This window comes from Saccostrea cucullata, unplaced genomic scaffold (genome assembly GCF_032062105.1).
Source record: "Saccostrea cucullata isolate Sc308-1 unplaced genomic scaffold, CSIRO_AGI_Scuc_v1 ctg296, whole genome shotgun sequence".
NCBI lineage: Eukaryota > Metazoa > Mollusca > Bivalvia > Ostreida > Ostreidae > Saccostrea > Saccostrea cuccullata.
The window spans coordinates 87166-104602 of NW_026924047.1; the positions used below are offsets into that span (position 1 = coordinate 87166).

The 17437-nt window shown below is 31.9% G+C and overlaps 2 protein-coding genes across 2 annotated transcripts in view; one reads left to right on the forward strand and one right to left on the reverse strand.

The window, feature by feature from the left end:
* Nucleotides 1-843: 843 nt before the first annotated feature.
* On the reverse strand, nt 844-15612 carry LOC134265561 (uncharacterized). Its single transcript, XM_062747785.1, has 9 exons — nt 15594-15612; nt 6155-6302; nt 5041-5260; nt 4860-4949; nt 3715-3786; nt 2385-2514; nt 2161-2270; nt 1333-1426; nt 844-1114 (listed from the first exon to the last, which is right to left on the reverse strand). Exons 1-9 carry the CDS (start codon nt 15607-15609, stop codon nt 948-950), a joined length of 1047 nt encoding a protein of 348 aa, XP_062603769.1. The 5' UTR covers nt 15610-15612; the 3' UTR covers nt 844-947.
* Nucleotides 15613-15807: 195 nt separating this feature from the next.
* LOC134265565 (CCR4-NOT transcription complex subunit 6-like) overlaps nt 15808-17437 on the forward strand; it is a 40530-nt gene continuing 38900 nt past the window's right edge. The window contains exon 1 of the mRNA XM_062747792.1: nt 15808-15913. The gene's annotated coding sequence lies outside the window, so the exon portion shown is untranslated. The remainder of the gene's footprint in view (nt 15914-17437) is intronic.

Below are 17437 nucleotides of genomic sequence, written 5' to 3' on the forward strand. Positions count from 1 at the left end.
GGAGAATAATTTAGAATATACTGTATGTAAATTCTCACATGAGTCTTTGCTTCATTTTTTTTGAAAGTCAGTCTTCAAAGTTTGTATGAAGATATACCTAGTACATATTTTGGTTACCAAAAATATGGAACGAAGACTCACTTTACCTTAAAAACATATCTTTAAGACATAACATTCACATCTTTCTGAGAAATTCTTGAAGTCCATTTAGTCAAGGGTCATATCAAAAGCTTTTCATTGGGACTTCTGTTGTCTACTGGTTTAGCATGCTGATGTTAAAAGAAAATGATCAAGGGTTTGAGCACCACAAATGCCACATAATTTTTTAAATAAAAGAATAAATTTTGCCAAGAAAATTTTTCCAGAAAAGAAGTTGTTGATTATAATTTCACAAATGTTAATACATGTAATAAGAACTTAATTCTACATACTAAATTAAAAGTTTGAACATGATTTTTATATCTAAAGCTATAGGCTTTCTCCTTGCTAAAATAATGACCCATGGTAAAAGGTTTGGGCCAAAATAAAAGAACATTTTTTTACATACATGTATGAATTCATAAGAAAAATGTTCCTCTCAGCAAAGCTACATGTATGATTAGTCATATCCTCTGAGGAGTAGATTTAAGTTTGTCATATCATGACCCCAGGGGTAGGGAGAGGCCTCAATGAATGATACAAGTTTTTCATAGAAAAAATCCTCAAGAACAACAAGGCCATTATTGGTCATATTTTTATGGAAGCATCCTCCTGTAGTGTAGATTCAAGTCTATTCAATTGATCACCCCCAAAGTAGTGTGGTGCTCGATGAAAACTCTATACATATACACACTCCTTAAACAATTGTCTATCACACATCTTTATTTTGAACATAAAATATTACATTTCTAGCAATGCCTCAATATATATTATGTTTTTACATGTAGCAGTGCCACACTATAAGTTAACTAATCCTTTGCTTCAATCAAATCTTCTAGGTCTTCCTCTTCCCTTTGAGTGTCTTTCTTTGATTTTTGTTTCTTAGACGTCACAAATCGCCGTAGTTCCTCGTCTTTTAATTTAAGCTGCTCAGCACACGGAGGAACAAGTAATCGAGCAGAAGTCACAAAATTTTCTTTAAAAAAAAGGAACCACACTGCTATATCTATTATTACTGCATATATTGATTTATGTACATGTAAAAAAAAATAACCTAATTATTTTTTTCATAATAACATTACTGTAAACTGATCATCATTTTTTTAATGGTAATAGAAATTCCATCAGATACAATGTACATTTATGAACTGCTTTTTATTAAAGTATTTTTATTTTGTAACAAAATTGTATTACCTCCAGGCTTGACTTGAGCTGCTTTGGGATGTTGTAACAAAGAGGTGAAGAAATAGTCAAAGTTTTCCACAATCTTCTCTATCCCCAGGCTTAGCTGAAATTTGATCATTCTTGTTGTTTAAAATTGTAATACCAAAGTGATTTATAGATATGAGATGTGTGTACATCATTTTTTTATATACCTGTAAATATCTGATTCACGCAAGATCCATGTTTCATATTTGCTAACTGAATTTCATGTTTTTAAATACCATGTGTGCTTAGTAAACTGAATAATATGAGATCCACATAAGCTACAGAATAATATGAGACCCACATGTGCTTACTGAATCAAAGATTCACATACCATATGAGCTTACAGAATCACATGAGACTCCATGTACCACAAACATTAAGGTCATGGGGTAAAAAAAATCATTATACATTTAGAAAATCTTGTAAAGGGTAAAACAAAGGTCAAATATGAACACCCTATCTTTTCTCTTTCGAAAGTTGTCAACAATATAAAAAAAAAATTTGAAAAACAAAACAAACTTCAACCAAGGTTAAATTTTTGAGACCAATGGACAGAATCACAGATAGATAATTGAGATTTGATGTCCTCACTTTCTTGAAAGTGAGAACAAAAAACCTTCATTTTCTACATACCGATACATGTAGACTACCTATGTGTATTTCAATTATAGTCGTAAAATATGGGAAAAGGTCATTTCAGTTATGCATGGCATTTTAAGGGATCTAGCACCCAAAACAGAGTACATGTATAATGATTCCATAAATATATGATGCAGAAGTTTTATTTAAATATTGATGCCTCTTCATGTTTACCTTTCCAATAGGAATTTGAATTCTTCCAGTTGGCCCCTCCTTCTTACATGTGTAGGAAACACTGTCCTTCTGTTTAAGCATCATCTGCTCAATATCTGTACCTAGTGTAACTACAAAAGAATGTCTACATTAGTAAGTCTTAGGGATTTAAAATCAAATAAGTATAACCAATGATTCTCAACTCCTATAGATCATACAGCAATGACAAATTCTGGGCCACTCACATGTTTCTGCTGATGGGTAGATGCCTTTTAACACATGATTCCGCAGAGGAAACAGTGCCTCTTGCATTTCTGGGATACAGAGAACTATGTCAAAGTCATTTCTTGTCAAATCTCCTTTCTTACGGTCCAGCTGAAAAAGATAACTGAAACTGAAATCAGATATAAACCTGAATCTACAAAGTACATTTTATGCCCTGTTCACACGGAGAGTTTAATTCGAATTAAACGTAAAGTTTATATATTTTCATCACACGGAGAATTTAATGCATTAGTTTAATTCGAATTAGTTAACTGCGCACACACTTCGCATTAGCTCCGTGTGAACGCTAAGCGAAGCTAATTCGAATTAAATTCTGACGCATGAGTAATGGCAAAATTTAGTCAAATACCACTTGCCAATAGTCAGCTATAGGTACTTGTGCTATTTTTGAGTGAAAAACTAAGGAAAATTTTGTTAATCATTGAAATGTGTGTACTGTGACATTATGTCTGCTTCTGCAGAAGGTGACGTGATTTGCAAATGACGTCATAATGCCAAAGAATTTTAATTCGCATTAGTTTACTTCGCATTGCCTGTCATGTGAACGCAATTTAATTCGCATTAGTTTGATTCGCATTAGTTTACTTCGCATTAATTTACTGCGAATTAAACTCTCCGTGTGAACAGGGCATTAGCAATGAATCATAATTTTTTGAAAGATATATATTTTCATAATGCGCATTGCTCAATTTGTTTGCAGTTATGAGACTATATCTTTTAAAAAAAAATGATGTACTGCTTATATTTACATTTTTTAACTTTCTGCCTTGACTGCAAATTTGATTTATATTTCAAAACCCATGCTTTATCCTTCGTGTAAACTACAGATAATGGAAGAGCCAACGTAAAAGCTTCTGGTCAATGTCGCTTACATGTATAACATTGCACTTCCACAGCGTTCAATGGTTGTGATGTCAAAATAAAAGGCATGCTTCAACTTTTTGACCCCTTTCCGTGTTATGAGGTTTTGAATGCCATAGATTTCCATTCATTTTATATGCAAAAATCATGTGTAATGTTAATAACAATACATAAAGCTTGTTCAATTTTATTTCTTCTTACCTGCTGTAAGAGTGATTTATTCCAATCTTAAACTTACCCACTGTAAAAGTGTTTTGTCCCTGATGTCAATTTACCTGCTTTAATAGTAATTCATTCCAGTTGTCAACTAAACCCTGCTGTAAAAGTGATTCATGCTTTTGCAAGCTTACCTACTCTAAGAGTTATTCATTTGAGATATAAACAACCTGTGGTATTAAGCATTTCTTCTCTGGTATCAGTAAAACTTACCCTCTGTATGAGTGATTCATCCCCAAAGTAAACTGCCCCTGACTTTTGTGCAGCTGACATATCTTCCTCTGTCTACAAAGTATTATAGGGTAAATATTCTACTTTTTGTATTGATATCTAGCAAAATGCTTTTTTTTAAATATCTTTTTACACTTCAATAAAATTGCATGATGCCGGACAATTTAATTATACATGAAGAAGCCATATACTCATACTTCTCACTAAAATTACATCTGATCCTGTTATTCCACTGATTGGAAAATCACAATAAACAAGCCCCCTTCCTCTAAATATTAAGTTAATCTAAAGAAAAATGCAACATAGCTACTGATTTTAAAAGAAAGTAAATCATATAAAAAATGCATTTTTCATCAAATAAAGTGGTGTGTAATAAAGGGTGTTAAGAAAGTTCATTCCATATTTTTATTTTATTTTCAAAAAGAAATACGATGAACAGATATTTACAATTTGTGATATTTCATGTTTACAGAGTCCATTCTTGCTACTGATAAGGTTTTAACTATCTTTTGTTGAATCAATAAGGGGAAGGTATTAAAAAATGATGTCTGTTCAGAATAATTACTGATGATGCAATTTGTGACATATAAGTAGCACAAGGTCAAAACATCCTTTCAAATACTATGCAAAAATTATCAAATCTGTGAAATATTTCAAAATGACAAACCTATTCTTTTGAAAAGTGATATATCGTTCTTGTACCTACGCTCATCGTCTTGTCTGATGCAAGATAAGCTATGAAGAAACAAAAGTAAATTATCCTTTATTTTTACTCAAAATGACCAGCATTTCTATCATTCGGGTGCTTTAAAGATATTATATATTGTTTGTTATGGAAGAAAAATCCTATAATTTTCTGCTAGAAATGATTTGCTATAAATCTAAAGCACACTCATATAAAAAAGGCTTGAAAATTCGTCTCTTTTACAGCACTATCTGAAATTTTTGAAAATATGTCATGTGTACACCCCTTATGTGTGTTTACTAGTGAACAATTATGATCTCTTACTGAACTTTTCAACCCAGATTTGGAAAAGATAAATGTTACTGTTGTAAATTCCACAAGCAGTTGTTGTTATCAAACATGTTGTGTGTTGGGCTTGAATTCTGTACACCTTGCTACTTACCTTACAGAAAACTATGCACCTTCTTGGACTATCAACTTCAAAACTGTGAGGTAAAAATAGCCGTTCTGAGAATTCTGATATGAATTTGGTCTGAAAAAGATGGATGACTAACAATAAATCAACATTGTATATGATATACAAACTAAGTTGTTTGGACAACCTACATTCTGTTCATCTTTACCTGCTTCTTAGTTTTCATGTTGCAGATGACATCTAAATACACAACCCCCTCCATGTTGTTAAGAATCATAGGATCTGCATAATCTAGCTGCAGTTTGATGGCATCCTTTAATGAAAATTCAGTTTCTGGGAAGAAGTCCATTAAATAAACAGAATCATCAGGAACTCTTGATAAAAACTCTGTGTCTTGTTTCTTTTCCTCTAAAATCACTTTCCTTGCTCTGCAATTAATTAAAAATATGAATTTAAAAAGTGTCCTAACAGCCTTGTCCATCTGAAAAATATTGGCCAAATAATAATATTAATTTGTATCATGCATCATTTAATACAAATTTACTTTAACATTATTTTTCAGATAATATAGTTTGTATCCTTGTTTAAGTTTCATCACTGAAATACACTATGACATGGCAAGAGGCCCATGGGCCACAATGCTCACCTGATTACTCTAGCTTTGCATGCTCTTAGATTTTTCACCTTCATATTCCTAAGATAAAATTGTGTCCCCATGTTATGTAAAATCTAATTGTACATTGGATAAGCTGCTAACAAATGTTACTTGTCCAAATACATTTTCTACTAGTACCACTCGGAATAGATATAAAGAAATTGAAAAACACTATCATCAAGAATGAAGTAGCTGTAAAAGTATTAGCAATTACATGCTTGTCTGTTAATTAGCAATATTCAGTGCAGTACATGCACTTTTAAAATTGTAAAACATGTGTATGGAATGCCTGGACTAACTTATCATGGCAAAATTTAAAAATTAATTTTATGATATGCATTTATCATTATGTGACTAATGTGGTTTTGGTGTGCATATTTCATTAGTTCATGCACATTCAATAGTCATAATGTCATGTTCAAAAGTCTTCATGAGTGGTGCAAATATCTTTAACAGCTGTGCAGTTGTTATTGTGATTATAACATTGATGTCATCTTTTTCTTCAATCTACATTTACAACAATGGATGACATGAAAAAACTGTCAGTCATATATTATTATATTATAACCCTGTGACTATGGAATTGACAGATTCAGTATTGTGACCTTCTAAGGAATGATACCATGAAAATATTGTTAGAAATAAGATATTAGAAAATAAAACTTACTTTGGAGTCCATACTTTTTTACTTTCATTTTCTTTGTAAGACCTGGTTCTTGGTTTTATTCCTTTATTTAGTGAGCATGCTGGTACCAGTACAGGGACCGTAGAATTCAGCAGCTTGGAAATGGAACGTGCTCTAGATAAACTATGTACTGAAAAATACACCAAAAGACATTGTGAAAATAATTTTGTTTTACCTAAAGACAAAAGTTTCTATGTTGACAGTGCAACTTTTTTGGACCATCGTTCATATAATTTATCCATCGTTCATATAATTTATCACTAGACAGGTCCAGTACAATCACTAGATTTAGCTACGTAGGTAGAATAACCTACGTAGCTTTATTTACCTACCTCAGGTAGCTTTATTTAGCTTTTTCAATGCAACTTTTCAAAGTTTTTCTTTTTATTAAAAAGAGACAAAAAGTCGCAATTCAATGACTATCAATATTTATACTAGGGAGGTTTTAAAAAACAACCCAAAGCAGATATAGTTTATACATTGCTGCATTTGGACAATTTAGAGTAAAACATGTAATTCCATTGTTTGGATAACTGTCCTTCCTATTGTGTGCGGTGAGGCATGGCTGAGTATGATCACTTCACATTGTGCTGAATAATTACTGACCTATTATCATGTTAACCAGAACTGGACTTCTTTGTCATTTCATTCCAGGAGTAACTGTTCTAACTGTCATACATAGCCCCAAAACTTTCAGAACTTTGATTGCAATTGCGCAGAAAAAGACATTTCTTCAAGAGTGATTTTTTCATGAATTGTTTTCAGATGAGTTCAAAGTTGAAAATGATCACTGCATCAAATTGAGATTTTCTGCACATCCTGAGAAAAATGTTTTTTTATAGATATAAATTGATCTGGTAGCTAAATAAAGCTACCTTAGGTAGGTAAATAAAGCTAAGTAGGTAAATCAAGCTACATAGCTAAATCTAGTGATTGTACCAGACCTGCTAGATATCTATCTCTCTAACTCCAATAGACATTTGGAACTTCTAGACTGTGATGCCAGGTGGCATCATACTTAACTTACATTTCCATAAAGTCTCAAAAAGGCATTGCCAAACATTTGACAAAGAGCTGCTAACTGAGCTATCTTGCCACTGACCTGCCCACCTGATTTCCACATTTCTCCCTCCTTATTACAACTCTTATCTCTAAAGACACCAAATCAGACTCATACCTGATTTTTTTATCTACCACTTGTAGGGCACAGCATGGTACCATATGTAACTACTGAGGGAGGAAAATGTGTCAAATCAGACTATAATTGAAACAGGGGTCCCCTGAACCACCAGTCAAGTGCTCTTCCAACTAAGTTATAACTTACCATGGGCACTTGACACCACATGTATTTTTCATTACTTATTGCTTCTTTAGAACAACTGTCTTGATTGTGCAATATTTTAAGGTCTTAATTTAAGGACTGCTTTTCATAAACATAAAACAACTTATCACATATGGATAAAAATTTTAAGAGTGTTTTAGACTATAGGCACATGGTTTCAGGATGGTATATTTTGTGTTTTTCTAGGTGTGTCTAAACACCTTCATTAAAATAAAAATAAAAATTCAACAGTTCAATAAAAAAGCAACAGAAGTGCCGATTTCTAACAATGAAAAATGTAGAGGCGTCCCGGAATTACATGGAAAATCTAGAGTCCTCAGGTCAGAAACCGCACCAAACTCTCAAGATCTTCGGTGTAATTCCGGGACACCTCTACATTTTTCATTGTTGCTTTTGATTTCTGTGCTTGGTATCAAGGAGGCTTTGGATTTACTGCATGTTTTATATGGCAAGTTCAAATCGGCAGACATAATGAAAGGTGTTATTCAATCATTTTTGAAGCTAGATCTCACCCAACACCAGTAGGAAAAATGAAGATATTGATTTAAATCAAGTGTGAACTGAGGCATGAAATCCAAGACGGCGAGTGTTGCTCCTTTACTCTTTTTATATACAGTAAATAAGACATGTTTAAAACATGCTAATTTCACCAAATATTTATTTTTATCTTAATGAGGGTATTCAGACAAAACTAGAAAAACACATAATACACAAAATACACCATCCTGAAACCAAGCGCCTATGTTTTAGACGCGTGCATGATCAGTGCCCGAGACAACGACCATTACACGTAATACTAGTCCTCTTCACTTTCAGACCTTCAGTACACGAACAGATTATTATAAATTTAGCTTAGGCCATTCTTAAAAAATTGTTTATTTGCGGTAACGCGACCGACTCACCAAAATCCACCCGACTGGATTTTTTTTATCGGTTCAAAAATCTTTTTTTTTTTTTTTTTTTACATATCCATTTTCCGTTTTTATCCGATTGATATTTTTTTATGTCTCCATTGCACCTATGCCGTTTTTATCCGATTGATTTTTTTATGCCTCGGTTACAATGATGCTTTATCTTTCTCCCAAGTAATATTAAGAGTCAGTCTGCGAGAAAACCATGCAGAACTGTCCAAATCGAAGGTTGTCATATCTTAATGAAATTTGGTGGGTAGTTAGACTTTTTAATATGTTATTAAAAAATGACCAAAAAAATTCCCATCATTCAACATGGCAGCCGTAGGCAGCGCCACCTCCTTTTTGCACATTTAAGTGCAAATGCACTTAAAAAATTCAAGAAAAATGGTAAAATTCACATTTGATTTATTTTACTCAAAATTGAACTTGCATTTCCATTAAGGTATTTTTAAGTAACGTAAGACTATGTTCTTTCAAAATTGACACTTATCATAATCAAATATGCAATATATCAAAGGGCAGACAACTCTCGAAAATTGGCATGATGCCAAATTTCAAGAATTGACAAAAGTATTACAAATTTAATGCCCCAAATCTTCCAAGACCAATCTTTGAAATTATTTTTTTTGATTTCATTGTACAAATATAACTCTAAACATTATCTTTGCAAAATATTGAGCTTGGGAAGTAATAAATAATTGAGATGTGGGGATTTACAAATTGCCAATTTTCGAAAAAATTGCTCAAACTCAAATGGGTTACAAAGTCAAATATAGAACTTTAAATTATAAACAATTGTTGTTAGATATTGAAACATGTAACAATTTTCTTTGAAATAATAATTAAGATTGAAAAATATTAAAATTAAAAATTAAATTCAACTAAATTGTCAGAAATTACCCCTAATACGAGGATCACCCCTGTCAACGCGCGATCGGCAACGCAGATCAAAACATTGAAGAAGAAAGTATTGTAGGGGGTAAATTTAAATAGTTTTGTATGTGCTGGAATGTAACTAGCTGAAAATAAAATTAGAAAACATTTAATTTAGATAATTATCTACAGTTTAGGATTCACCGAGAGAAAATTTGTTTCACAGTTTCTGTGCAAATGCTACCGATCAAATCGACAATGTTCAAAATATCAAATTTTCATGCTTTGAAAAGTTTATTGTTGTTATTACCTACGAACATTTGCTGCTTTTGTTATGTAACGGTTCTTGGAAGTATGAACTAAATGATTTTAAAATTAAAACTACATACATTATCTTAAAACAAATTTTAACTGGAAAATTTGACAACCGCGAGGCGATCGTCAACGACATGTATCTTTTTATGAAGCGATCGTATACAACATAGAAATAGCGATCGTACAAAAACATAGAAATAGCGATCGTACAACACACGAATTAAGAATAGCACAAATCAGAGAATCTTGTTGTCAAAAAGTTTATTTTGATATACAATAGATATTTTACATTTAAATTAGGCAATCAGTCAGGATTATATACCTTTTTAACTCTTAAAATTGTCCTACATTAATATAGAAAATTTAAATTAACTACGTACATTAAAGAGATGCAATTGAAAAAGAGTTTGATGGCGAACAAAAATGTAAAGTAGAAAAATTTTACCTCAATTTTCATAAGTGTCATCCCCCCCCCCCCAAAAAAAAACCCCTAAATAACATAGATGGTTTATCATGCAGAGTGTAAGTAAAGGAACATTTTCTAAACTCAAAATTCAATTTCGGAAATGTATTGTTTGGGATGTAGGGAGGGGGTGTTATGATTCAAGTTCTTGAACAACCAAATTTTATCCAAAAATTACCAGCTGCCTTACCCGGATTTGACTATATACTGCAAAAGGGGGACAACCAGTCTATTGGTTTAGCCCCCCCCCCCCCCCCCCCACATTTCAAATTAGCCCCCCCCCTTCAATTTGCTTCCGACACCTATGAAAGTAAAGGTTTTACCCCACCCCCAATTCTACACTGTACATGCACGTGCATGATATTAAAATTGGCAATTAATTTAAAAAAAAATACTAATAATAATAACAGTTTTAAGTAAATTAAAATAATAAAAAATATACTGTAATACATAATGCTGTTATATTAACACGTGCGTGTACAACACATTTTTACTGAAAACATTTACTGAAAATATTCGGTAAAATTGCTAGGTATGCAAATTCCTTTGATCGTTATTTTTATAGTATTAATACATATCTTTTTTATTCTCTGAAAAAATTTTGATGTGTATATGCCAACTCCTGTAATTAACTGTCATTTCATAGACAATAAAACCTTTTTTTTTTCTATATTGCTACAATTCGGTCCTGTAACAGTCTATAGGTATCTGTTTTTAACAATAATCAAATGATATCAAGTTTTAGGGTTCCATGGAGTTTTAAATTTTGTTCTCTTAAAATACGGACATTATTCAACTAATATACAAGAACGTCAATTAAATTCGCTCGTTCCCTCTCAAAAATCAAATGCTCGGTATCTCGTTCTATTTCGACAGACTTTCCACCCATACCACATGGCTATCTATTACTTTATTTCATTAAAAGTGTTTTATAAATTTCAAGTTGCACGATCGCATGTTTATCATATTTTCTTTGTTGTACGATCACATATAGAGTCGTTGCCGATCGCCAAAACGTTTGGCATGTGTTCACTTCAAACCGTTATTTCAACGCTTTCTATTTGATGAAGAACTTCAAATCGGATTTAGAATTTATGATTTACCTATTTACAATGCAAATGTGCCTTTTGGACTGTCGGGTATACGTAATAAGGTAAGAAATACCACTTAAACGAGCTTCATGTGTCACGTTACGGCAGTCATGTTCAAGGAAAACTTAACTTTAACATAATATATGGTATTTTTAATGCGTAGAGGACTTTTATGGTGTTAAACATGTCTAGTAGCATTTAAAAAGGTCAGAAATAATGAAGGAAAATTGCGAGGAAATAGGACAAAATAATGTTTTATTTAACCTCATCTTCCTCATGTAGTTGAATTTAACTATCCGCGTTGCCGATCGCATCAGCGTTGCCGATCGCGCGTTGACAGGGGTGAGGATTAGCATTTTGCCAATTGTTTAGAAATGAAAAAAAAAGCATGATAATAAATTGTATTGGCTTACTTGCAATTTTTCAACAATCATATGAATATTCATGTTCCTTACATTTTGTAAGTTGGAATTTTTAATTAATAAAAGGGAAATTACAAGTATTTAAATTCAAACAGACTCTATTTTAGTATCATTCATATAAATTTTGAGACTTGAACATATAAAATTTGAGCCTTCAGTAAGTTTTTCGCTTTCTGCCAATTTTAAATTGGTACAATCTTATAAAAATACTGACAGGAGATGTTATACAATATACTCCATAAAGGAGTTTAAGAAAATGAAAGATGCTGGAGTTTACTCTTATCCCACCTCCCGAATCAAACAATTGTCTTCTTTTTTCGCTTGGCAAATTCTTTTCAGGTAAGTTTAATTTTACCCCCCCCCCCGACCCTTTCAAAATCGTTTCTACGTCACTGCTATGACTGGGATTTTCGTGAATAAGAGATTTTATGAACATGAATAAATCAACTTGAATTAAATAATGGGGGATTGAATTTATAAAATATATATTGTTTATAAATGTGTGTATTTAAAGTGATTTAATCTAAAATAAAAAATATAATACGTTTTCCGTTCCGTTTTCCGTTCCTCGTTTTAGCAACACCTCTCCAGAACCCTTATCATTTTTCATTATTTTATTCATTTCAATATTAGTATGTAAATGGTGGGGAGGTGGATGGGGTTAAACGATTTGGTACTACATGTAGATACACTCGTATATTTAATATCCTGACCTTGATCGACTGACACGCCACCTCCCCCAACTGTTTTCAGTGGATACATATAACATTAAAAAAAACAGTTTTAATTATCTCTCTCTGCAATGGTATTAATAATACTATTATGGTTATTCGGAAAAATTATCAAATATTAATTTACAAAGCCTTATACAATTTTATTAATAATGTTTTGAAAATAATTTTGACAAAATTTGATAGCCCCCCCCCCCCCCCCATTTGAATGAATATGAATCCAGTCTTATATCATGTTTATAGCCGGTTTTAAATTTTTATCACTTTGTACTGCAAACTGGCAAAGTTTTGACTGCAGTAACAACTCATATTTTCTTTGGGGGGGGGGGGGGGGTCCTATATCGGTGGGGTACCTAAATTGGTGGCATCTCCCTTTGCGCTGATGATTTTTAATGGGAGATCTGACTATCAATATATGTATGTTACGTAACACAGTAGTTTAAAGTATGTAATGTAAAATTAAAAATATTCCTAGGAATAACAGTGTTTGGTTAACTCAAAAACACACTAAATTTATGAAACGTAAACAATTTACATGTAGATTGAAATTACCAATTATTTTTGAATTTGTTGAGAGTATGCAATCAAATACCTGTTTGTATTCTTATATTTTCTCAATTGATGACAAATCAAGTTGCTAAGACACTAAGAAAACTACGTACGTTTATATTGAAAATATATGATTTTAGTTAGTCAGTCCTCCATGATTTTTCCCCTTTCTTATTTCAATATTACATGTTTCATATGTGTTTTTCTTTTTTCTTTTCCTTTTCATATTCTGATTATGTATATCATATACTTCATAATACTTGTACCTCTGACCTGAATTTATATGTTGTAAATATTCTTCATTGTCCTCATGTACCTGAAATGGTTCGAGTGAATAAAATGATCTTGAACTTGAACGGGGGCCAGGTGCCTTAAACAAAATATCAAATGTATATTTCGATTAAAAATATTCTGTTATTATTTGATTTAATTTGAATAATTTCCTATTCAATTGTACTTGTTAGAAAAAATTTTGTAACTGTTAATTACCATTACCATGAAATACATGTAGATTCCCCGAGGACGGAACCCTTTAGAAAACATAGCTACTACATGTATATGCCCCAAATAAAAAAAAAAAACCATCTGATGACCTTTTATTTTTTTTTACTTTCTATGGAACTCTTGGTAGTTGATAATGTAGGTTGTCCCCTCTCCACCAAACTGAAATTGCTTCCTTTGGGCCTGCTATTTGTTTATTCAAGCTAAGTTGTTGTTTCTTTCTTACATTCAAATATCTTGAAATAAGTTTTCCCTCTTTCATAGTGCAATAATGCCCCACAACAACTCCCTAGGTGAAGAAAAAATGATCATACATGACTTTCTTCTTTCCATATTGACATAGCTGTCACTTTTTACCCAATAATACTAAAGAGTTCCAACAAGGGGAGATAACAATTTAACTCCAGCAAATTGGTAACAAGGGGCTAAAATAAGCAAAAGAAAGTTATATGAAGTATCCAAATCAGTTATTTCTCTTCTAAAAAATATATTAGATTAAGAATCTTCTCTTTTTCATTTAAATACCATAGAAATAATGCAAAAATACGGTAAAAGACTGTTATTTAAAATATGTGAAATTGCAGCAAAAAATGGTATTTCAAAGTTAGTTTACAACATGTAGATATTATTTCCCAAGCTCAATATTATAATACAAAGTAGTCCTTAGATCATTCTTAAAGTAACAATTAATTTAATTTAATTTCAACCTTGGTCTTGAGAGAAACGAGCATCTAAAATTGGCTAAAAAATCATGCTCATTTATTTAGGATCTATAAATAGATGTGTAAAAAATAAAATATTCATTTGAATTAAGTTTTTCCTCATTAATTGTGTAAATTGGACCATGACTTTGAAAATAAAACAAAATTTGAAAATAAACTGATGACAAAAGGTAACTTTTTGACTTGATCAATTTGTATAGATTTTCCATTAAATTTTGTGTGATTTTCGACAAATATGCAAATGAGCTGTTACTAAAAATAGATGCAGGGTTCGACATTTTTTTATGGATATTCTGACTTCTACCTTTATGTAGAAAATTTTAAGCCACTAAAAACTCCCAAGTTGCAACCTTCCATTTGGACGATTTTTTGAATTTTGCATGGTTTTCTCGCGGACTGGCTCTTAAAACGTCTTTGTGATTTACAAATTTAGAGATAGTGTCTGAGAAGGTTGCGGGAAACATTGACTCTATAGTTCTGTCAGTTACAGTGAATTTGAAAGGAAAACATTTGAATTACTAGTCCAAAATATTGTGCGTCAGTTCCACCTTACAGATACATGGTATGATGTTTACGAAATGGCCACAGAATTGGTGGCAGATGAACTTCCACGTGGGATGATGGCGGATTTGCAGCTAATTAATAAACTATTAAAATCTTAAACCTCATATATATCACACCCCCGAAACATTAGATTAGTGTGGAGTTATTTGAGGTACGTGGCTGATGAGAGTCACTTTCTTTGAAAAAGTTTGCCTAAAAAGAACTGATGTGTTCTGATATTTGAGCAATAAAAGATTGAATTCATTTAGAATGCTTTAAGTTTCTTGTTTGATTAGTAAGGTGATATCTGAGACATAGTTAATACCTCTATATAATCGAAATTTATTTCTGACATTTTGTCTCAAAAAAAAAAAAAAAAGCCTACCTACCTACTCACACCTGAAATGATGAGGCGCGTTACTGCAAAAATAAAATCTTTTAAGGATGGCCTTATTTATACCTTCTATGGCACTTATTTGTTTTTTTTTCCTTTTTTTCACATATGTTTTATAATTAAAATTTTTAGGTCCGTTTGCGCAGGGCCAGCGTATAATCATCAGGATTGATGGAACGCTGTAATATGTAGATGTGTAGATGTGCATGTGGTCATGCTATATAGTGAAATAATTAATAAATTATCATGTTCATTGTTGCATATAATTTCTGATGTTTCAATCATACAGTGACATCTAACTCAGTACAGAGCATGAAAAGAGAAAAATGTTGCCTCTTAGAATGGACATTACGCAGAAATACAGTTTCACTCTATAACTGATAAATATTTCGAATTTCCTCTTTATGCTAGATCTTATATAATGATTTCATTTTATGTACAAATAAATCTAAAACAAAAATTGATCTTGAAGCAAACTAAATGGTTTCCTGGTAAGTTTTACGATACATGTGTTCAATATTTAAGTAAATACACACGTTATATTCCTGCAATGTTACATACCTATGGAGGCCGCCATTTTAAAAATTAATTATTTTGAACGTACAATATTCTTTTCATTGAATTTGAATAAATACGGATTATTTTTGTACAATAAGAAAAAAATAAGGAAATTAATTTTGATCTTTTGAGTAATACCACAAAATCCTCGTTTATTAACGTTGTTGTGAAGAATTTCACATGCCTGCAAAAAATATCTTTCATGAACGATTTATCTAAAATTTTACGAATGAGTGGCCATTTTCTTCAAAATTCTATTTGAAGTCGAAGAATTTCAAAGAAAACGCACCATACTTTGGAATTTCTTGCAGATATCGATGAAGGTAATGTATAAACGTAATAAATAATGAAAGTTAAATTGGTAATTAAATTTGTAATTGGATAATTTTGATTAACAGCAATACAATGCGCAAATGTCTAATTTCGCTTTTTGTTTACAAATATCGTTCGAATTTGAAATTGTGAACAATACTCCGAGTCCATTCCCTCCAATGAATAAAATATTTTTAAAAATAATGCTGTGATTTGATTTATGAACAAAGTTATTTTGGTGTCATTCCGCAAATTTATTTGGTTATTTTTTTTTACCCTATTCAGATTATTCATCATTATTGGGCTTATGTCCTGTAATTTTGATAATTTTTTTTAAAACATTCTATCGTTAAAATGATATCATCCTACGGACCCAGTTTAACGAAAGAATTCATTCCATGTATTTGCAGTGTAGCAAAATGAACATGGACGATAACTCGCATATACTACAATTAACAATCCACAGAGTTCCAATTGTAAACATGGCATGTAAATTAGAAGTGAGAAATATGTTGAGAAGATCAGTTTAATTTTCTTCTTTCTATGGAATTTTTGTTATAAAAGGTATATACAATCTCTGAAAGGTTTGGTTTAATAATTTGGTAGTTATTTTTCAGAACAACCTCTTTTGTAATGTTCAAAATTATTTTGGAGCGAATCCGCTCCAATTTTTTACATTGCAAGTATATGGGACGTATTCTACCTAAGGTGATAGCTTGTTCTGAGACATAGTAATGCCTTAGTCACGTTTCCCGGCCGGTGGTAATCCGTAGTGTTAGCGATTAGGGCTGGGACGATACAACTTTTTCTATATCGATACGTATCACAATATTTGAGCCACGATACGATATGTATCACAATATGTTTAATTGCCTATAAAATCTTTTTCTGCACTGAAATAAACAAATTATTTCTTTGCAAATAAGAATAATTTATTCAAAATAGTTGTTTATATGCTGTAAAACAAAAATATTTTACTCAAGTGGTGTTAATCATTATTTGTTTCATATCTACATTTATATTTCACTTATTTATTTTATATATTAAACCCCAAATGTTAAATAAACAAAGAAAAATAGAAGTCAGATTTTTTTGGGCGATTTCGATATTTCTTTATATGTATCGATATGCGTATCGTCCTCATAGATATATCGATATCGTGATATATCATCCCAGCCCTATTAGTGATGTCCCAGCATCGTTCAAAATTGGCTTAGTAGGCCATAAGCATCAGTCACATTATCCAGTGATGGGGCATACGATGGGCAACTGATGCGTTTTCCTATAAAAATGGCGTGGTTTCCGGTCGGACTCACAAAGGCCCAGAGATGCATTGCTAATCATAAAACGATGGTCCAGTGTAATCGGCCGATGTATATTACATCGTTCATATAATGATGAACACCGTTCATACCTTGGTCGACTATGGGCCAATGTTTGGTCGAACATCAACAGATGATCGGCCGATGTCTATTGCCCATCACTTAACTCCCCGATGACCTCAGATTCAACGGACAAGTGACGATGCTCGGCCA